General features: G+C 40.8%; 1 protein-coding gene across 1 annotated transcript; it reads right to left on the bottom strand.

Annotated features, from left to right (window-relative positions):
• Positions 1-992: 992 nt before the first annotated feature.
• Positions 993-1,894, bottom strand: LOC108105764 (histidine-rich glycoprotein). Its single transcript, XM_017212484.2, has 2 exons — positions 1,794-1,894; positions 993-1,731 (listed from the first exon to the last, which is right to left on the bottom strand). Exons 1-2 carry the CDS (start codon positions 1,803-1,805, stop codon positions 1,123-1,125), a joined length of 621 nt encoding a protein of 206 aa, XP_017067973.2. The 5' UTR covers positions 1,806-1,894; the 3' UTR covers positions 993-1,122.
• Between the last annotated feature and the right edge of the window lie 22,309 nt (positions 1,895-24,203).

Here is a 24,203-nt window from a genome sequence, read left to right on the forward strand (position 1 = left end):
CCTGAACTTGCAGCTATGAGTCAATCGATCTCAATTAATCATTATTTGCAAAATAAAACAAGAAAATCCGGCGAAAAAATGCCATAATAAATATAAGTAATAGCCGCTGCAATTTTCGCACTATATCTTGTATATTATATAATGTAGAAAGTGCGTGCCCGTACAAATACATGGAACGTATAAAAATAATAAATTACTTTTGGGAAAGAGAAGGAGAGGGAGGGGAGTCCCCGGTCGAGAAGGGATTTTTGTGTGGAGCGTTTATTATGCGCACAATAAACGCGGCGGGCGCAGCGGCGACATAAATTAAATTTATGATGCTTATAAATATTCCACAGTCATTTGTAATACAGCAACAAACGAGGGCAACAGGATAACGCAAGGATGTGCCGAGCCTGTCTGTTAAACAAATTGTAGCCAAATGGTATGAGCAGCTACTGAGGGGATGAGGGCAACACAAACACACAAGAGCTAGGGAGATATACATATATATTTGATTTATGGGTATGCGAGGATGAATAAAGGACTTCCAACTCCGAAAATCCAATTGCCACCACTGAAAGTGAAAAGAAATCGTCCATAAAAAATCGCTAGATGTGCTCAGATATATAAATATATATCTGAATAATGTGCATGCATGAATTTGTGATTCAAGTTTTCAGCCACCTGAAATAGCAAACCGAATAGATGCTGGCTAATTTATGGATAAACCGCACGAACATGATTTATCATCATCGGATTTTTGTTTTATTCGATTTTTTATTCTGACCCAAATTATGGTTTATGCGAATTTGTTATATTTTGTTTACGGTTTGTGCTGTTAAGTTGTCAAATTAATGGTTATATACTTTGTAGATTGTCATAAATATTTGATAAAATATTAAAAAGAAGACAACATTTCAGTTTTCATCAAGTTTTATCAGTTCTCTTCAAGGAGTAGGAGACTTTCTAGCACCCTTTTAGAGATTTAAAAGAAAACTTTTAACTTTTAATAGTATTTGCCTGATTTATTTTGGTATAACAACAATAGGTATTTGGTACACTTTCAATAGGGGAAGGAAAAACAAATAGAAATTTCAGAAGGCAACTCAGTGATAGCCGTGTCCGTGCTCGAAGCCGTGATCATGACCATGGCTGTGTTCCATGTCCATGACCATGATCCTGTTTTAGGGAGTAGCTGTGAGAGCTGCTGCCGTGTCCGTGACCATGGCCATGGCCATGTCCTTCGTGTCCGTGGCCATAGTCGTGTCCGGAGTGGGAGATGGAATGCTCTTCGAACTCAACGTGTCCGCCCTCATAGCCGCTGTGTCCATGACCATGGTGCTCCACCTGATGGTGATCGTGGAGCTTCTCGCGATGGACCTGGGCCTCGAATCCCTTGTGCTTGTCGGCCGTATAGTGGACAGTTCTCTTGTGACCGTCGGCATCGATCAACTCGTAATGTCCGGTAACCTTGTGGCCATGTCGTGATTCGCTCTGCGACTTCACATCACCAGTCTTGTGATCCTTGACTCCGTAGTTAAAGTCGTACTCGGCATGCGAGTCGTGGTGTTCCTCGTGTCCGTGATGATCGTGATGATGACCGTGATGTTCCTCGTGATGATCATCGTGGGATGTTAGATGTACGGAGGCGTGACTGGTGGCTCCGCCATGATGACCATGATGTTCGTGGCCATGGAAAGGAGCTGCCCGAATGGCCGCAATGGCCAGCAGGGCAAAGGCAATGCAAAACTAAGGAAGATCAAGGGATATATTAGATACCCTTAAATAGTTATCCTTTAAGGGAAACCCACCTTTTGAGCCATGGTACCGCAGCTAGTTTATGAGTTGATCTTAGCTGGACTACTGTTGTCTGATCACCAAGCCGAAGTGAACTGTACTAAATCACCTTTAACCCGGCCTTTATATAGGTTGCACTAGTTCGACCCAAAAGCTTGAACTTTCAAAAAAGAATGGGTAAATCGGTCTTTAGCTACGCCCCAATTTGCAGTTCAAGTTCAGTTCATACTTTCGCCCCAGAGACGTGCAATTATATCCGACGGACAGTTCGAACCTTTTATTTTAGCTGCTGTTTCGGAAATCGATAAAAAACGAAAGGTAAAATAAGAAAGATGGTAAGAAAAGAATGGCTGTGTAGTAATTCATTGTAAAATTTACTGTCCCAACAATTGCCAATTTAAAGTGGCATTGTTTATGCATCGCATCGCTGTCGTTGTCGGGCATTATAATCCCCCGGCTACGGATTCGGATTTGGATTGGGATTGGTATCGGGATATGTGGGCATAGCCAAGAAACAAACGAGCCAAAAGATTTATATGCCTGACAAACGTCGCTGAGTCGTTGACGTCAATCAGGCCTGACAAAAAGTCATCAGAATTGCAGTTTGCAGTTCTCCCTCCACAGAGTCGCTTCTTCATTTTGGCCAGATCGGAAAGGCCCGTCTCCATGTTTCCCCACTCCTTGATCTCAATCCCAATCCTGATCCTTACTTTCTGGGGGCTTTCGTACCGCCAGCAGTCAGCCTGTCAGCAGTCAATCGGCTACCGTCTGTCAATGTCGTGTCGCCTTCATCAAAGGCCACATTCGAGTTGACAATGGGGATATTGGTTCTGTTTCTGTAATCCGCAAAGGATAAGGATTTTCGAAAGTGCTTGGTTCTGAAAGAGGAGTCAGGCTGATGTCAAATGGGAGGGGAGAGAACATTGCTGAATGCAATTTGCATTTGATGCGTGAATTAGCTGGGAATGTTATAATTGGATGAGAAAGAAGGGATAAGGGAGTTTTAGGACATGGCTTATGCAATTTTTAAACATTTTTGTTGACATGAATGAGTAGTGTTGATTTCGTAACCATTTTATACAATTGCCAAAAAACTACTGTATAAAATTCCTATTTCCAACACAATTTTCCCACACAATTTCCCAAAGAGCCTTCCAAGCTGTCCCCAAAACCTCATATTGATCTCATTATACGGCTAGCCATCGTTTAATTGATTCTGATTATGGTAACTGGACCTATGCATCCATAAGTCGAGTTTCCTTTGGGCTCGATGAAATCCCCTTCGTTTCATCAACGAAATTGCCCTTATGGCAATTTAACATACGGTTGCAGCAAGTTGCAAGTTGAGAGTTGCAAGTTTTCGTTGCCATTGCCATTGCGAATGCCGACTCATCGTTGTCAGTCAAAGGGGCAAAACGAAAGGCTGCGTTGTTCGGTTCGCTGGTTTCGTTGTCAGTGTCATTGCTGGCTGCGTTTTGTGGGCACATTTCGGCTGCTTGATTACTCATGTCAATCAGGCTTCCAAACAGCGACGACATGCTGTCAATCTTTGTGTCATGGCCGCTAAAGTTGTTGGTCGGATGGCCGGTTGCTGGAGTTGGACAACAAGTACGCTTGATTGCCAGTCGGCCCAAAAGGCTGGGTAAAGGGTAAATACAAAAAAAAAAAAAAAAACGGACGGAAAAAAGAAGCGATGGGGAAAACCGATGATGCCACAAAGGTGCCCAGTGGCAGTGACAGGACTGTAGCTGTAGACCAGTACTTGATGTTGCTGCCGTGGCCATTCGATTGATGTGCATTGTATGTAAATTGGGCGGTCGTTTTCGCATTTGATGCCCTGTCAAGGGATAATCAACAGCAGCAGTGGCAGTAGCAGTGGCTGTGGCAGTAGCAGATCAACAACCGCAGACAACGAAGGGACAACTTTAACATTGACTACCAATCGTTGCAAGTTGCAAGTAGCTCAACTCATTATGCGTTCTCGCATACAAAATTGTTTTTCCACTGTAACGAGCCTAAGAAATACGATCAAAATGCCTCGATAATTTTTAACCACAGCACCAACGACTACCATCAATATCCTTCGCCGTCGTCATCCTGCCGAAAATTGAAAACGACAACGTTGAGGGCTTGTTGACAGATACTCATTTGACAGGACCCCATCAACTGTCACTGCCAAGCGAAACATAAACTGAAGCGAAACAGCAACCGACTACGAATATCGAATTTAATCACGATTGTGGGGAATGAAAGAGGCATATTGTTTGACATGGAATGTCCTTTAGGCAGTGTCCTTTATAATTGGAACTTTTTTCAACTCTTAGTTAAAATATTTTAAATATTATTAAAGGGATTTGTAAACTAGAAAGTATTTTTCATTTCCAAAAAATGTATACATTATATTGTCTCTGCTGATAAATGCACTTAAACTTTAAATTTATCTATAACTTTTCTATTTCCCTGTACCTCTAGCTATATCCAATGTTGACAATAAAATATCACCACGACAAAGAGGAGGGAAAAAATGCGTTAAGACAATTCACAGCAATTGCGATTGAACAAGAAACTGGTTGGCAGGCCATAAAGTTAGCTGTAATCGGTAATTGCGATAAATAAAGTAAGTGGCCAGGTACGAGGTGTTGCTACATCCAGAGGGGGTAAAGGAGGCCAACCCCCCGTATCCCCTCTTCTCTAGCAATCCCAAGGAGTGTTGACAATTCTCGTCAATTACGTTGTAATGCGTTTGGTACGTCGTCGCTGCCTTGACGTTCCAGTTGGGCCACTTGATGCATTGCTTGACACATTATGATGCTTGATTTGTTGTCATGGCAATTTTGCCACCATCCTGACCAGGCCTCAAATGGCATCTACCCAATCTTCACCTCTCTCCATGTCAATCTCCAGAGACGCTCCGCGGACGCTGTGTAATGTGAATTTTTCACTATGGACAAATGAGTTTGTCGCGGCCTTTTTGCGTTATAATTACAAACGTTTTTTTTAAGAGTTTTTCCTAGTTTCTGTTGTCTGTGAACAAAAATAGTTGGCAAGGCAACAACATTGCTGAGCTTACCAGTTATTAATGGTTAAGTCTGGTCATGTTGGTATTTATCAGGTTGCTTATTTATCCTCTCCGTCTGGCAATTTGTGATCGTTTTCTTGTTGTCCCTTAATTATTTGCTGAACAAGTCAGCTATTTATGAGGAATTTCTAATGTGTTTTCGGAATGCAAATAGAAATTACAAGTATTGTGAAAAGATTTTAAGACTTAAATAGTTTTCTGATTTATTTTTTATAGCAAGAAACCGTTGGAGTTTATGGGTTACATGATCAAAGAAGAAGTTTAGCTTATGGCCCGCTGACTTTCCCATACCTCTTAGCCAGCAACTAAGCAATCGCCATTAATTAATCAATACCAGAACTGCAAGTGTGTGCAGACAGGAAAGGCTTTTTAATAAAAGCGAACTAAGCGAATCGAAATCAAAGTGACTGTAATTGATTGTAAAGGCATTTTTGAACTGAGCCGCCAAATAGGTTTAATAATGGAGCGTATCGCATAATCACAGCACTCGTAATTGCCTCCCATGGACTCGATCGGAACAGTAGCTGGATATATAAGCAAATTATGCATGCTACCAGTCAAGATTGGATTGAAAGAGTTTTTCACAAAACGTCTTACCAGTCATTATAAGCACTTGTCATTAATGACATTTTGGTCGCCGATACTTAAGACATTATCTCTCAGGTCTCACGAGAGAATAGGAGTCGTGTTTTGGTGGGGGAAAGAGAAGAGGAAAAAAAAGAAGGCAAATTGTGTAGCATTTCCTGCCACTTGAGGCTCCGTTTCTCATCTGATCTTTGGCGGCGGCAACCAATAATTATATGCGCCATAAACGCTTTGTCATCTCGCTATCGATGGGGGCCTAGAAAATGCAGATTAATGCCCGCTTCTGGCTCGCCTGGCCTTTTGTCATGAGCATAATTTTCTCATCGATCTTGTGATTAATCATAAATTGTACGCTTTGGGGTCCATAGCTCCAGAGCTCTTTTGTGTCTGAAAGCCGACACATGTGCTTCATTAAAGTAACTTCTTTTTCTTTTTCTTCCTTTTGTATAAGGTGGCTACGGCGGCGTCGGCGGCGGCGGCGGCGGCGACTCATATAGATTAATTTGAGGCCTGTGGGGGCCAGTGAGAGATCACGTTCGATTACATCGGCTGCCAGCTACCAGTGTTCCACATTTGATCGATCTATCAATGATATGTGGGCTATTATAATGGAAATAAATGGTATGATTGTTGGGAGTCTGATATGGAAATCTGCATGTTTTATGTGAAAGAAATACTTGAGAAATATTTAGTTTTGTGGCGAATGATTATTCCTGATTGTATCTGAAAAATCATTATAAAAATTAGAAACTGCAAAAGGAACTTTCTGATTACATTTACATTAAGGGTGTTTTCTATTTTATGTAAATTTTAGCCACTCAGTAGATCCTGGTCTAATTTGCATACCTTTGAATCGATTAAATTGAAAGGCTGTCATCATTCTCCCAGATCAACCGATAATTTAAATTCGCTCCCCTGAGAGGTACAAAAGAGCACCCAATTAGTTTGCAATCTCGGTGACACCCGAGGGAATAAATCAGGTATAGAAAACCCCAAATAGAACAAAGTTTGTCAGCTTTTGGTTTAACAGATGCCTGGTCTAATCAGTGGCCAACAGATCTGCACAACAATAGGTGCATAGTGATGCATATCGTGTTACCTTCACCTTGCCTCTGCCATCAAAGTTGTGTGAGCCAAAGCCGACAAAACTAAACCATATGTATACCCATAGACCATATATACGATACCAATTGTAGGGGATTAGCTGAGTGGTGGAGGTACGACGGCTCGTCACTTGTAGGTATTGTTTGGTGTCTGGTCTGGAACTACCGGGTTTCCTCTGAGATCTCTATCTTAATTCGTTTGTTTTCATCAAATTACAAAATTGCGTGTGATAACAATCTGGTTGTTGAGACTGCAAACGAGGGACTGCTAATCCCTGACGAGAACTTTTCTTCTCTTATTTTTTTATTCTTCCTGTAGAGAGCTGTCCATCATGGAATTAGAGATATTTATCATAAATGTGCAAAAGGGCGAAACTCGCACTCGAAATTCTTAGATTTCACCCCTAGGTAGGGCCAGCCCCTAAGTGCCATTGTATTTGACTGGCTGTCAGATTTGAGATTTGCTAAGCTGCCCTTCCCCTCTCTCACTCTCTCACTTGTTGTTTACCCATCAGCCCATTGTGCTACATATTTTGTCAGTTGTCTGCCCAAGTGAGTATCTCCGGTGCTCATCTCTATGGTCCCTGCTGTTCTGCTCTGCTCAGCAACGGCATCGGCATCGGCTTATTTAATGCATAAACAATTGCTTCCATCAGGATTTCACAAAAAGTCGACAAAAGCAAACAATTCACATTTTTCCCCCGGGGCCCTCTGATCTGTGCATTCTAAGCTGTGAGCTCTGAGCCAACAACAGCTGCCTGGAAGAGTGGGAAACTTAGGTTCAGCTTTTTTCCAAACTGGATTTATGTTGTGCATAGCGATTAGCACAAAGGTGAGAATAGATTTTGGCATCACAAGGGCGTCTCTGAGTTTTCGAGCAGAGCCCATTGCAGTGAACAGGAACAACCGCAAATATTTGTACTTTTCAAATTGAATCTTTAGGTTTGTCTCTTTTTTAATTACTTAAAAACAAAACCAGGTCCTGTCTGAGACAGACTCAACTCAACTGCCTTAACATGATTGTGAAATGTAAAGTGAGTATGGAAAAACTTTTCAAAGGATTATCAAGACTTTGGCACTGAAGTTCTAGTTGGAAGTTAGAGAAAAACTTCAAATAAATGTTATGTATTTGAAAGGTGTGTCTTCAAAGGAATATTTTATAAACATTAAAATGATGGCAAAGTAAAGAAATTTATAAAATTTTTATTACTTTTGTTAGTGAATGAAAGAATATATATCATCGGTGGTAATATATATGATGTCCACCCCTATTAAGTTAAACTTATATCTGAAACTTAAGCCTGAGTGTTTAGTCATGTTCTCTGGTGTGAGATTTCCTGCTTTTATCAAACTGAGAACTGACAAACACACTGGTTCCTATTCGTATTGAATTTCGCTAGACTCATCGAAGGGTTTTTAGGTGGATTTATGGGGTAAATTAGCGCAACTTCTACCTTGCCACGACTCTCAATCAGACCGGGGTACCTAATTAGCCGTTGGCTTGGTGCACAAGGTATCAATTTTCCCGACTTCGCATCGGATAACACATATGTGGCATTGCCTGGTATATGGACGAGTATTTGGGAAAAAAAAGGGACCAATTTCGAAAGTCCTGCGCCACCTTTTTGCCCACCTAAATGGGGGCGCTAATCTCTGCAACAGAGATTAACAACCGTACAGACACAGAAACCAATTTTGTGGACCAGCTAGCCAGGCAGTCAGCCTGCAGAATGGCTCTTGGCCGAATGACAGCAGCCAGAAGGCCTAAATTTACGGCTTTCTGGGTAATTTGACACTTTGGACAGAATAAACGAGTGGAATGAGAGTCCAGAGAAGGGAGGGGAAACTGGTGATTGCATCATAGGACGAGGAGGGTTAGGTCCTGTAGGGATACGGGTTCGATTCGGTCGAGGTCGGACTTGCGGTCACCGAGTGTCAATTGATCACAGACGTCTGCAGATGTCATTTAATTTTCTGGTCACGCTGTTCAACACTAATGATCCCGGGGAGTGAGCTGTTTTTGTTGCAATGTCGAATCGATTAAAGACGAAGCTGATTAATACAAATCGATGTGTTATTTGTTGGGTTTGGTGTGTTAGAAAATGGAGTAGGCTGAGGATGAAGGATAAGGAAGAAGCTTATGAATATAACAAACACATAGTTACAACATTTAAACAATGAGTTTTCGAACCACAGTGACTTGAATAATTAATCTAGAAGAGTAATCAACTTTCAGAACTAGTCTACCTTTCTTCCTGTTTGTTTTCTGCTCCAACCAATATAGGATAATCATTTTTCCTGCAATACTTCATAAACTTTTCAAAGTATGCACATATTTGCACGACGGCAAGAGCAGGCCCAAATAAAAATAAGGGAAAATTCATTCTCATTCGGATATGACTTATGCATGCCCATGTACACGACAAATAACAACAGAAACAGCAGCAGCTAGCCAGAAATCGTGTGTGGCATTTCGACCAGGCCCAAAGCGAAAGACAGACACCCAAAGACAACAAACGAAACAATCGAACTGGCTGAAAAGCAGACACAAGGCACAGGCACAGACAAAATCCATCTGTCATACGGGAGTCATATTCAATCATGTATTCAATGCAATGCGATGGGCGAGCGAGTTTATATTTAAATAAAAGCCCCATGTTTACACACACACAGAGCCGGGCCAGAGGGGTTTGTTCGGAAAAAACCAATAGAAGACATTGCTTATGGACCGAAAAGAAAATGAAAATGAAAATAAATGAAAAAAGAGAAAAACGAAAAGGTTGTTAAATATTTGCATTTTCTCCCGGCACTCTCCGCCTGTGTCTGTGTGTTTGCGTCAATGTTGCCTCTTCAATCAATAAAATGTCAGAAATGCATTGAGCGCAGACAGAAGCTACCAGAATCGGATTCTGAATCAGAATTCGAATCCGTACTGGAGTCGGAAACAGAACAGAGACGAGACATTGAGTGACTGACGGACTGACGGACTGACTGCCTGGTTTGGTTCAGTTCAGTTTGGTATATGGCATGGGATATATGGTTTGGGTTGGTAGATTTCTAGGCATGACTGATATATGGCTTGTATTGACATGGACACAGTTCTTGACTTTCATTTTAGTTAGCTGGAAACCACCATCAGTCAGGCGGCCAGTCAGCCAGTCATTCAGCAGCAGCAGCATGCTTGTGTCAATATGTCAGTCAGTCAATCGGTGTTTGCATAAGTCTTCGCTCTGTAGATCGCCAGGTCTTTGATCGCCTGGGACGACTGATTTACATAACTTTCCGACAAAGGCACCTATACCATCAACTGGCGCCGTCTGAATTTTGATTTGATTTGGAAATATAATTTGTTTTCTTGTTGTTTTTTTTCTTCTTTTTTTTTTGCAAATATGAATACAAAACAAGAGGAAACGCTATAGTCGAGTGCCGCGACTATAAGATACCCGTTACTGTTTTACACAATTTTAAAATATTAATTTTGCTAGTGGAAATTCACAAGGCGCCACCTATTGTCAGAGGAAGTATGTTGAGTATGCTTATAGTGACGTCACTGCCCATGTGAGGCCTTATAACCTTAATTTCTTCATAAATAGCGAAATAATGTTCCGATTTGAAAAATCTTTTGTAAATCGATAGATATTAACAAAAATAAGTTACACAAGGTCAAACGAAGGCATTCATAATAATATTATAGACTCCACAGTTTTCCGCGGTTTGTGGACGTTAGAGTGGGCGTGGCCGGATGCAACTTTGTGGAAAGTTGCAGAGGCATCTGCTAAATACGTGTTCCTAAGCAAAATTGTGTAACTTTTATAGTTTTCGAGATTTTTGCATTTTTGGTTTTTCGGGTTTTGTGGGCGTTAGAGTGGGCGTGGCGTAATCGGAAAAAAACAATTCGTATTGGGAGCATCATAGAAACATACATGCTTTATCCGAACTTTCTATCTCTTATAGTTACCGAGATATCAGCTTTTCTAGAAAATCCGAAAACCGTCTTTTGAGCCTTGTGGGCGTATGGGTGGGTGTGGCCGGATAGTAGTACCACTATAAGATGGGCTGTCATCTAAAGATTATACTTTCTGAATTTCAACTTTCTATCGCAATAGTTCCTGAGATTTCAGCAATTTTGTTTTTGGATTTGTGGGCGTTAGAGTGGGCGTGGCAGGATGCTGTAATAAACTTGCGCTGTCCCGGGACCTCAAGAATCTTCATGCTTAATCTCAGCTTTGTATCTGCTATAGTTCCTGAGATCTCAGCGTTCATACGGACGGACGGACGGACGGACGGACGGACGGACGGACGGACGGACGGACGGACAGACGGACATGGCTCAATCGACTTCGCTATTGATCCTGATCAAGAATATATATACTTTATAGGGTCGCAAAAGCTTCCTTCTATCTGTTACATACTTTTCAACGAATCTAGTATACCCTTTTACTCTACGAGTAACGGGTATAATAATAAATAAAGGGCTTACCTTAAGCATGAAAAAAAAGGCGAAACAGAAGCGGCAAAAATTCAAATCACATTCCATTTGCCATCTGATAAAGACGAAATTTATTGCCCTTGGCGATTACAACCAATTTACGATTTAAGTTATTTGCCCATATCATTTCTCAATTGTACAGATATCGTATACTTTATATGGTATATGCATTCTGCCAGCAAACTCAAAAAGTTCCGCATTTAATGACCCATAACATTTAGCCTTGTGTTGTGCATACGAAATTTCGAAATTTATTAATTTTGGTTCATTCATAATGGGTGTGTGTGACATGGCACATGCACAGGTTCAGCAATTTTTGTCTTAAAAAATAGGAAAGTCGTATGTATAATTGATTTTTTACGACCCTAATAAAATGGTTTAATATTGTGCTAATTGGCAGAGCTGTGGACACGACAATATCCGGCGACAGTTAAAAGTTATAGCAACGTAATATCTTAAAACTCGATTTTGCGGAGAAGTTGAAAATGAATATCAAATGTGGAAAATATCTGTATTCCTATCTGATGTAAGATAAAATAATAATAATATCTAATAGAGAAATAATAACAAAGTCTCCATGAAACATTTTCAAACGGAGAAACTTTACAAATTTCCCTTTTCATTACAAAAATATATGCTTTTACCTTCAAGTTTCTTTTACAATATTTGGCAAACACACTTTCTTCCCAGACTTTGTCTTCTTTATGGTAAAATAATACTCGGCACAAATTGATAACCAAAAAAAAGGAAAAAAGAACAAAAAAACAAAAAATAAAAGAGGTCAAACATTAAATAAAACTGTTGACAGTTCTGACAAAAGGCAATGATTGGCAGTTCTAGGTTTTAGGCGAAACCGAAAAACGGATGACCATTGTTGAGGCTACTTGTTTAGCCGTTCTAAGTCCAGGATTTGCTTGGCATTATATTGATCCTACTTAGAGATACGCATATGTGTCCCAATAAACAGCCAGGGGCTAAAGATTGTTTGCATAAGAAGATTCTTTTCCAGGAGGGTAGTTAAATCGCAGAGCCGACCACATTTTCATCAGAGGCCCAAACATGTCAACTGTCTCGCATAAATCTAACCTTTTTAAGCATTTAATTGGCAGTCTGCTGGCCCACTCTTAAGTCTTTGGAACAACCAGTTTGGCATTTGTGCTGGCACTATTTTTGTTTCTGTTGCCTATTTATTTTGAGTTTGAATTTTTGTTGTGTTTTCATTACTGGGCGGGCAGGCGGCTGTAAGCAGGCATAAACCCAAGTTGTCATCCTAAAAAAACAATGAGCCAAAAATTGGAAACTGCAATCATCCCCTGAACCGGTACCGGACTAAAGTACTCTCTGTTTGTATACAACACATGCTGCAGTTGTTATTTCTGCATTTAAGCACTTTGTGAGAATGTTTTGTCATTGTTTATTTTGTCCAAAGGCGGCTGAGCGGGCTGGCCTTCCACCATCCTTCAATCTATCATCGGAATAACCATCTACCATTCATTTATTTTTGTTTTCCCCAGATCCTTGTGGTTACGGATAAGGCTGTCACATATGTGAGCATTTTGTGCCTGGTTTTGGGGATTTCATATTTTCATTACAAACACTGAGTGCTCTTCTCTCAATTTTGTGTTTATTTAATTTGGTTGTGTTTTTCGTTTTTGTCATCATCTCCGTGTGGTCCAAAAGTCCACTCACAGCGGAAACTATAAATTCTAAACAAGTTCTACTGTGTAGAAACGACTTATATATCTTTTTCCATTCATATTAAGTTATCACTACGATTTCTGGGAAGCCGTAAACTGAAATCTTGACCAAACTGGGGATTCATTCACAAAAAACCACAGAAAATATAACTCTTTTTGAAATGCGTTTCTGGGAACTCGAGAACGTGTAGCACAATTTTTAGTTTGGGTTTATTTACGTTTTCGTTTGCTGAGATTATTAACTCACTGCACGTACTTGCTCGGAAAAGTTGAACTCTCAATGGTTTTAATATGGTCTTTCGGCGAAATTTCTTTATTAGAGGAAGACAGCAATTTCTGGTAGTTCTTGTATTTTCATATATCTGGACATTAGATCGAAGTCACGTTCGTTTTGGTTAGAGATGAAAATGTTGGCTTTAGAGATAACACATTTTAGGATGTTTGTAGGAGAACATAAAATCCAGAGATATTTAATTGAGATTTACATATTTGCAAGTTTATAACTTATATTCCTTTTAAGAAAAGTTCTTAAGTCTGGGATTTACTTTGCAACATCTGTCTTGACTACTGCCAATATCCTTTGAGAAAGAACAGCTGAATAAAAAAGATCTTTCCAAAGCAATCTGCCAGCCATTGGATCTTCCAGAATAGAAGACAGGAAGATCGAGATAAGTACTTTAAATTTCACCTTTGTCTTGAATTATATTCAATTACTTGTGGGTTTCTTATTTTTACGACTTCTACCCAACGCCGAAATAAATTAAGGGTAAGTAAGAGAGTCAGAAAACCATATCGCATCCACTCCAGAACCTGAAATCCCAAAAAAGACATTTTGGTGTTACACTTGAAATTTATGACATCCTCTGCTTTCCAGTTCTCAATATGCCCAATGCCACGCATTGTCTTAACGATTAGCCTTTGTCCTGCTCCCTGCTGAGCTCTACTTTCACCCTGAAGAACCCAGGAGGGGGAAAACTAGACACAGCAAGGCACTCACTCACGTCTTTGGAAGCAGAAGATGTTTATCGCTGAGAGGAGAGCTGGCAAGGACAGAAATATCAATTTCTCCCTCTTACTTCCTCCACCTATCTCTGGCTGCCATTGAAAGTGTTAATTGAACCATAAGCGTAACCATAAATGGATTTTATTTCCTAGCCCAAAGACAAAACAAGAGATTCCCGAAAACCGAAATTTATGTCCCTCATCCTCTCAGGAACGTTTTATGGCTTTGCTTTGTCTCTATTGTTTCCCTGCCGAGGGATTTCCATTATTCCTGGGTGTTTGCGGGGCATGTGTCCTTGCCACTAAGAAAAAAAGGATCTGGTTTGCTTATGCAATTTGTTGCAGTCTTCCACTCCCTTTGTCTCCTGCATTATGTTTACTCAGTTTGCAGATCTTGGAAGATCTCTCAAACGGTAGCTGATGTTGTCTTTGTATAGACTTATATGGAATTACATAACCTTCTGGTGTGTGATTTGATGATGGGTGTGCTACCGTAAATCGATCTTAAGTCCATGAACTCAGGAAGGTCTTAGGATCAATCTGGGTTAGCCAGATGGAAAGATTTGCTGATGAGTGTGCCAGCTTCGTGGCTGTTTTCTGTGGAAAGATTTAAATTTTGATCCTTATTTCGATACCTAAAAGAAAAGTCTGTTTAGGTACATAATCTTTATCTGCTTTTTCATGTTATTAAATATTTGTTTAAAGAATATTTTTCCCCTAAAATCCCTCCTAACTCCCACCAGTACTCCATTTCGCGCATAATTTATTCGCAGAAACACAGCTTCAACTTATGGCTGGCGTTTAACCGAGACATAATCACAACATCATAACTTAACGCTGACTTACCTGACGGATGCTTGCCCTTGAGAAACTCATGGATCTCCTCGTTTTCCCTGGAGTCGTCCTCGTTCCCATTCCAATAGCCATTCGGATCGCCAGCCCCTTGGCTAAATCACGACACAAATGCCGTATAATCACTTGTCGAATGCTGCTCAATAATTATAAGAGGGCGAAGTAGGCTGGACCCAAGCGATTCGCATGCACCGCGTGGCTATTAGGGGCCCTGATTTCGTTGAAACCTATCAAAATACATAACAATCAGTGGGCTGGGACGGGCTGATCGCTCAACTGTGCCGCCGGTGCGGTGTGTAGTGCGGCATATACTATAGAGATGATGATGATTTCAGGCCGACAGCTACGTAATTATATCGAGCAAACATAAAAGGATCGAAGCGGCTTTGGGGTCCCAGACTTTGCCAGTCCTCCTCATCAAATCCCAGTCCCCGGTATCCCTGTTGGACGCAATGGAGGAGGCGTTGCCAAGACGCATAACAATGAAAACGTTTAAGCCGACTAACGAGCGAACGGTGAGCTGTAATCTTCTTCGCCGATGAATCTTTTCCTTTTCAACTCAAAAAACAGAAAATAAAATGCCCGGCGACTGGGGGAGGCGCCTTGAATGAAGTTTAACAAATTAATATTAAATTACGTGCCAAATTGGCAGACAACGAAACGACTTGAACTTGAACCACATCAAAGGCAACGATGCCACTGGATTTCGATGCAAAAGATTTCCAACGCGACTTAGAATTAATGCCGTCTGGGGGAGACTAGAGAGTTCGGGTCGAATCGAGTTGAGTCGAGTCCATATGCCATGGCTACCAACGGAAGTGGGAATTAGGCATTCGAGGGTTCTTCGGTTTGCTCCCTCTCCTAAAAAAAATATACCATAAAAATTGCCCCATTGGCGCCGCATAGTCATCAGCGATTTAGCACACGTTTTTCTGGTCAGGGTTTCTCCTTTCCCCCCTGCAGATTTTTATACACTTTTTGTGTTTAATGGCGTCCTTTTTAGGGTTTTATGGTCGCTGGGTCATTTGGCTGAGGCTGAAGGAGAGGTAAGAAGAGCCCTATAACGGACTGGCTGCGTGCACTTTTAAATTGATTAAAGTGAAAGGCCCTGGAAGGCAAGGGTATCCGCTTTTTAGCCCCGTTTTAATAACAGGACTCTGGCGGCGCTTTTCGCAATTAGCTGTCATTCATCAAAATGGGACAGCTTAATTGGTTGGCTGCTATACAGCGCTAAATGGAGGTGAGCTGCTAAGAAACTATTATAGCCATCTTTCTTGGTGCACTGGCAAAAATTGAGAAATATTCTTGGAAAATCCTAAGCAGTTAAATGTTTGTCCAACTTAACTCAATGACAAAACCCAACATGACATTGAGAAATCAGCCTTAGACCAAGTAAAATTTAGATCCCACAACGACATGACTCCTGTCCCAATGATTTATTGCTAATTTCCCGTCAGAACAGCCAACCAGGCAATATATCTCCTTCATATGGTCACGTAAATATATAAACCCAACCAACCTGAAAATAACCCAGACCATTAAAAGCCAATGATGGGTGGGTGGTTTCTATAGTTGTGCTGTTAATAAAATCTAATATGCTTAACCACAAAATGGTTGTTTTGGGTCTTGTAATTATGCACCTTAATTCGCCCCAATCCCAGTCCCATCCCTACGTTTTAGCTTTGCCACACTAATTGTATATGCAGCCGGTGTGGAAGCCATCGTCAACGTATTAAAAGGGGGATTTTGAGAAGGTAGATCCAAAGCCATCTTTCTCCTATACCTGCCAGCTACTTATGGAAATCGCTGTTCACTGAGCTGACTATGGAAATTTTCATTTTATTGGCGCCCAGAGCGTCTTGACTGCTGCTACTCCTACTCCTACTCCCCCTCACCTCATCAAACAAGCCACACGCACTCTGGCATACCAAAATCCTATAAGTAATTGTCAACGTACTTTGGCGCCTTCCCCGGCAGTCCTCCCTTGGCAGCCCTAACCATTTGTATTTATATTAATTAAGCGTCGTTGAGTTGTCTTCCTGTTGCTGGGAAATGGTGAACTAGGGACTGGGGACTGGATACTTGGATACTTGGATACTCCTCCTCCTCATCGACAATGTTGTTATCTGTTCAGCTCTCGTCGTTGTTGTAGTTGCTGCGGCTTGTTTTACAAGCTGGATGGGCTTAGGGTTATGGACTCGAAACTCTGCAACTTCAGAGCTCTGGCACTCTGTTGCCATCCCCCCATTTAGGGGCAGACATTTTAATTGCTTGAAATTGATGATAATTAAGCCGATCTGCATATTTGTACTTTCGGAATGTGCTTTGCTATTGTTAGCCAAATGAGTTTTTGGGGGAGTCGATTCTACCCTCGTCCATTAAGGCTTATCGATTATGCATTTTGTTCCAATCAGTTTACTTTCGGTTTAGACAATTTGATTAGCTTTTGAATAACAACGTTGAGGGGATTAAATCAGTGGAAAATCATTGTGTTTCGCTTTATTAATGGGGGATTTATGTACATTTTATAAAGATGAAATGTTCTGAAGATAAACTAACTAGGTTTTTGTATATGGATTTGAAATTGTAAAACTAAAACTTATTTGGTAACTGTCTGATGTGTGATTCCCCCCTGTGAGATAATTTCTTTTGAGGTATCAGCACTAAACACTAAAATACGCAAATTTTAATTTCTTTCTTTTATCTCTAGTAACCTCCCAAGTACTTAGTCACAGCCATTTTGCGTACCCTTAGTCGAGGATTACTGCGTACTTGTAGGGTTTTACCGCTAATTACATTTCATCCGGATATTAAGTACACACAGACTGCACTTAAGCCACATTAGGGCAAGCGTGGGCGCGCCAGTGATCGATAATGATGCGAAGCCATAGGAGCAGCCCAATGGAAGTAGTTAAAGATTTCCAAGCTGTTGCAACTTCCAGTGTATAATCTACCCAATACTTTTATTCTTTGGGTATACAATTAATCAGCTTTCTCGAGGAGAGATACTTAGACCAGGTAATAGTAACAACCTTCAATTAAAAGTCAATTAGCTTTGTCCGGTCCCAAGAAGAGTTGGTGGTACCCTTGGAAGGATACTGGTACGGTCGTCCATGTGAAACAATTTGAGACAGCTGTCGAAAACCACACGTTGCTAATTGTCGGCTGTGGCCCAATGTGTCGGTGTATATAAGTATATATAGAATGTAGTTGATTGGTACCTTCATAAGGTGGGCGAAGCCCGCAGAAGATTAAATAAGAATGAACAAACCTTTTTGCACCTTTGCAATGTCAAACGATGATGATGTCGAAAGGTAAGTGAAAGAATGACAGAAGTCGGCTTATGGATGCCCTTTAGTTGGGGGAACTTGTTGATAAAGTGAAAAAGTACTTACTGTAAGAATGGTTTATATGTATAATACCTGTGAATAATCTCATTTGATGTGTCCAAAGTAGTAAAATATTAAAGTTTTCCTCTATATATCATCTTGCTAGTGATATTATTAAGTTTTTAGATGGCTTCCCAAATTCTGTTTTTTAATTCTAAGCATTTTTCTAGATAGTTTTTCTTATAAAGTTTATTTTCTATCCAACTGACAAGCTCCTTCTCATAGCCCATATACCCTCTAAAACTCACCCAACCCGGACAGCCACAAATACAAGAGTGTGAACACATTACCCGGTCCTGGGGCATTGAGGTTAACCCGAAGCGGCAATGACAAGGATGCCAGGCGACAGGAAGTGGTAACTACTAAATAAGCAGGTCCGACTTGTGGGTGTGGCCAATGGGAACCGGGCCAGGCCAAACCGAACGGAACCGAGTGGAACGGAACTTGACCAGGGTCACCAGTTGGCTCTGCCACTGGTCCGGGAAGTGAAGCGCATGTGACAAAAGTAGGATGAGCTGTGGAAATGCCACAACACATTTTTTTCCTTTCATTTTCTTTTTTTATATGTATTTTTTTTTTTTTTTTTGGTGTGTCGTCGTTAGGGCGTAGTTGTCTGGCATATAGGACTACTCTTCCGCTGGTTACTGGTATCGTTGTCAGCTTACCGAGCTGGTTTTCAGCCGGGCTTCTACGGTGGGTTTCTCAGCCCTCGGCTGGCTGGGTTTAATTCTGTTTTCGGGTTAAGTAAGTGAATAAGTATGCGCTAAAATTCAGTCAACCGCATTAAGTATTTAAGCACTCAGCACACGCTCAGCACCGAGACTTACACACTCGTCGAGGTATCGCTTTGCCATTGCCTCGTCTACAGTGTGTGCACTGGGAGAAATGATTCAGTAATATGAAATTGTTTTACATTTTATAAAACAATATTAGATCTAAGTTAGTTAGAAAGTTACTTTTTGACATGAAAACTGAAAATATCTTTATCGAAATATAACTATTTCTCTCAGTGTACATCTACCATCTGCCTTGGCAGAATCGCTTGGTTAGCATTTTTCCACAACAACGCATACACTTTGAGGTAGCTTTTCCGCTAATGAACGCATTAGGCAAAAAGGCGACGACACAAACGTTGGATGGGGGCACCTTGTTGGCGGCTTAGTTCCTGCAATGGTGGGATATTTTATTAAGTACTTAACATGCCGCTTTCTTTGCGCAGACACATTTAGGCTCCCCGCCTTGTCCCTGCCCCCGACCATTTGCCTACAATTACGAGCTTGCTACAGTTATGTGGACGGTACGCTGAATTACACAACGTTTGAGGTTAAGCGGATTTTGTAATTATCCGACTCGCAGCTACGTGGAAATACCTAGTACCTCGTAGGGGCTCTGCTAAATGAAAGGGCCATGGGCTTACACTCGGCTCGGATGTCTGACTCTCGAGCTGCTTAACTCTTCATGTCGATCGCATCAAGTCATTTGCAGCTGCAGTTGGCTAAGGGCAATGGGTGTGCATTCAGTATTGTTGGTTAGATAAATGCTCTACAATGTGGGTAATGGAAAGACCAGATCTACTCTTACATAAGAGTTACTCGGAAGTAAGGAGAGTTCGTTTGTATAGGTATTATCCCAGCTTACTAAGACTATTCATTAAATATTAGTTTAGTTAATGAAATAATAGAATACGAGAGTAATAATATATGTTACATAATGGAATCAAACAAAACTTAAACAATATTTTGAAGATCGGTTTCATTATTATTATTCAGTTTTGGATTGTTTTTAGTACGTTGTTGGTAGAACTAAGAAATTCCTTTATACTTTTTGAAAGGGCATCTTAGTTTCTCATACCGAACTTCCTTTCCCGCTTTCTTGTTTAAAACTACTTATTTTCTAGGCCTAAGTCTGGCAAAGGGTAAATGCCTGAGTTAACTCATTCATTTGCAGCCAATAATTACTTGTGAAGATAGAATAGTATAAATGAGCACGGATCTACCTTATCTAGATACATTGTTGCCCCGGAAACTCCTCTCTGAATATTAAATATATATAAAGATATCCCCCATAATTTTATTCTGCTGCTGCATTTTCCGCATTTCTCCTGGGCAACACCATTCACGAGGCAAGTTAAGTCATTACTGTGTGTGATGATGACTGGCGTCATGCACAGGCACTCGTTCGTACACGGTTATGATTTCCAGAAATTACAACTACTAATTGTCATAAAAAACCATTAAGCACATTACCATTTATTAAATCAGGCAGGGAAGCGTGCCTCCTCTACACTTTAGCCCCGAATGCATTTCGTTTTAATTATGCCACGTAGCGGCGGCGCAGAGTGTCGATTGGTGGCGGGGTTGGTAGAGAGAGTGTTCTGAATTTCCACGAAAATTTCATGTAATTATATGTGGTTATAGGGGCTACCTATGCGGCATAATTTTTAATAAGTATATATAGATATGTGAGTGGAACATCGGCGCCAGCCACTCGGCTGTCTTCGATAATGACTCGATCCCTGAGGCACAGCTCTTCCCTTCCCCCTCATTTCAATTTCCACTTGCAGCCAATTCAGCAATTCAAGCCAGCAGATGCACGTGATAGGACAGTTAGGCTATATACAAAAGTATATATGCTATATAGTTAGGCTACATTGTCTTCGATGGCCGACACTCCCTTTTAACGCCGTGATGTACGTGTCTGCTGTTATCTCCTTGCCTTTGGCATTTCTTTTGTATGAATTTCATATTTTTATGGCTTCGTGGAAAGGCCCACAGCCCATAAAATTTATAAACGCACACAAATTTGTACGTAATTACAATAAAAACCCATAAAATATATCATAAAAATCCGAAAAATGCCCATCGCCAAACTCTCACAGCTCACACAGGAAGCCGCGAGGGAGTTTCTCAACGAACGAAAATTTCTAACTAAATTTATTATTATGACACAATTTTTATGTTCCTTACGATTATTTTTTTGTCGTGTGTTGTCGAATTGAGTGGATGTGGGTGTGTGTGCGGAGACTTTTCATAATTTATGGGTTGAGTTTTATTACATTTGATTTGTTTATGTGGCAATTTCCAAAGAGGTTTGGCCAACGAAAAAAAATTATAATAATAAATAAGTTTGGCCTCATCCCAGCCGTGAACCCATCCCAGTCTATTCGAAAGGTGTGCGCGTGTAGCGCCAGATTTCCTGTCCACGATTTCGTTTTATATATTTTTGTTTATTATAGGAATAATTGCATGCTGCTCATACTAATGAAAGGTTGTGGGTGTTCCCCAACTGCCAGTTACTTAGAACCAAGGGGGTCTTGAACGAGGCCTAGATCTATCTGTTCGGGGAATCTTAACTTTCAGGTATCTCTTAAAAAAGACTGAGTACGGAGCTGTGGATTCAAGTTTATGCACGGATGGAGCTTTGTTAGTTTTATTGTACGAAATGCCCTCAAAATGATTTGAAAATAGTTTCAAGTCCTTCTAAAACTGTTGCATGCTGAAATAATCCCAAAGGTTTTTCCTGTACAACCATCTGTAGCTCGGAGTCTTTGCCAAGAGTTTCCTTTTCTTAAGCCCAATTCGATGCATCAATTCGAGCATTTGATATGTTGAGATCCAAATAAATTGTTGACATTTTCAACGGACGCATGGCGAGAGGCCATCTCGAATGTCCTTGTAGCCATCCGTTCATACACCCGCCTCCTCATGTTTTCCAATAAAATACATCTGTCGATGTTGCTGTTGCCATTGCCATTGCTTTTGGCTTTGCTGTGGCTGCTGACAAACTGGAAACCATATGAGAACAATAATGGATTGGGTGTCCAGAGCAAATCCTAGAGATGCCGGCTACGTGCATCTTTCTGCTTTACGCTCAACTGCAAGCAAATGTGTGGGCAATAAATTATAAATTCGTTTGACTTGCCTGCTGCCTGCTGAATGCTGACAACGGGGCAGATCCCAGGAAGGAGTGTGTGTGTCCTGTCCACAGGACCCTTTTCTCTATGGCCGTTATCCTTGACCGCCGCCGCCCTCGCATTTTCGAAAGCGTGTCCCTGGCACCTAACTCTGTATGTTTGCCCGACCATAATTCACCGTGACAAGCCAAAAACCATTAGTAAAGGCAATAAAAATGACAATAGAAGTCAATTTCCATATTGTGTGTTCCAGTTTTCGTTACGGATTTTCCATTGTGTATATGTCCCTATGCCGATGCAGTTTTTCTCTAGCAATTTCCAGCCGCAGTCAACATTTCGAACGTTTAATGAGCATGTTCCATAAAATTGAACAATATTCAAAACGAACGCCCATAAATATGTCACATAAATCACGTTCAAAATGGTTCAAGATATTAGGGCAATCAACAAAAAAGAATTACGTCCACCCATCATCAGCGTCATCAGCGAAGCAGACCGCCTGTTTTTCTTTTCCCCCTCAAAAAAAATAAAACAAAATATATCCGTCGAGGGATGTGGACATTTAAGTTAAACGATTAAACCCAAACAACTTCCGGTGAGGGGGAAATTATTTCAAGCCAAATGTTGACTGGCCAAATGTTAAGCATAAAAAGTTTCGAAATTATTATAAAATGCGACCAAAGATAAGTTTGGAAAGGACGAAAAATATAATATTTGAAATAAAATATATTTTTAATACATATTTATAGTTTAGGAACCCCCATTATCACATTTTAAAAATATTTTTGAATTTATTTTTAACCTGTGTAAAATTAAGATGACACATTCTTCAGCACTTTCGTTCTGCTAAAACTAAATAGAAATCGTAAAGCTGACTTATTGTCTCGAGAAAACTAAACGAAAATTCCGTTGAAAATGAAAACTGTCATATTTTGAGATGTTCTGTGTCATGTTTATTTGCTGACACCCGATGTGCCACCGAGTTGCGAGTTAAGTTTCAACTGTAAATAGTATTTTCCAAAGAGTTTTTCCCCCGCTAAGCAGACTAAAATAGCGCCAGGTCATGGAACATTTAGAAAATGAGGAGGCGGTACCAGAAACAAAGCGAAAAATAACTTTTTATGGGACTTAGGCCGTCTCGGGATATTTCCTTTATCGCTGGGCAAGGGGATGCCAAGAGATTTAATATTGTTTATGAGGCATCACCCAGTCAAAGCGAGAAGAATTAAAATGTGCAACGAAGTGAAGGAGGTTGAACTGGCATGAAAATGGAAATGCCGCCGCCAACATAAATTATGGCATTTAGTGTGAAAAATGCTTAAATAAATTAGTCTGCCCGAGAGGCGTTTTTTGGGGTTTCCAGAGGATTAAGGCTATGGAAATTATAACATAAATAAAACTTAAATTATTAATTTCACAAGTCTCTGGTATTCGTGACGGCGTCTTGCCTAGAAATTAGTCATAGGGGATATGGTGTGAAATAATGAATTAAATTAATAATGAATATTGGATAGATAAAATGTTGATCTGCCATTTATAAATAAGAATGGAAGATACTATAGTTTGTATCTCTGAATCATTTCAGCATCTTTTTTCCTTAATAACATTGTTAGAGCCTTCATAAGGCAATCGAAGTCAGGGTCTCCGAAAGTCCGTAAACAGGTTAATAAAACTGTCATGAGTGCCAGCTCAAACGCTGCGGGTCGTCTTTGTCAGGTCAAGACCAGGACCTCGGCCAGGTCCTGTGTGACATGCATGCACAATGAGCTGCTGGCCAAAAAGGAATGGAATTGCAGCAGGCCAAAATAGCCTTGGCCATAAATTCCATACTGTTTTCATGGCTTGTATTGTACGGGGTCGGACTTCTTCTCTATGTCGCTCAATAATAATAGGTGTCAATAAAAATTTATTGCAGTTTGACCACCATGAAATCATCGTTAGGCATTGACAGTTCATGCCGAGTTAGGGTCACCTCCTCCAGCTCCTCCTGCAACTAAAAGAGAAGAGATCAGGTCGGATCAGGGAATGCTCAGTGGGAAAAAGGTCAATGAAAGCACCACAGGACATGGTCGCAGAGAGTCGCAGAAGGTGAAGGCTGCTCTTGCCGCCCACATAACTTGACTCCGGGTTGGCCTTTCGCCTTTTCTTCGGAGCTGGCACACACACACACCAGCCGCTCACTCGGCTCGTTTGTCACATTTAACAGATTTGTTATCCTGTCGAGTTAATGTCGGGCGCACAAGTCCCGTCTGCCCGACTGTCGCACACATGTCCTGAGACCTCCATCCACCATTCACCATCCTTCTATCCATGCA

Source organism: Drosophila eugracilis, unplaced genomic scaffold (genome assembly GCF_018153835.1).
Source record: "Drosophila eugracilis isolate 14026-0451.02 unplaced genomic scaffold, ASM1815383v1 contig_353, whole genome shotgun sequence".
NCBI lineage: Eukaryota > Metazoa > Arthropoda > Insecta > Diptera > Drosophilidae > Drosophila > Drosophila eugracilis.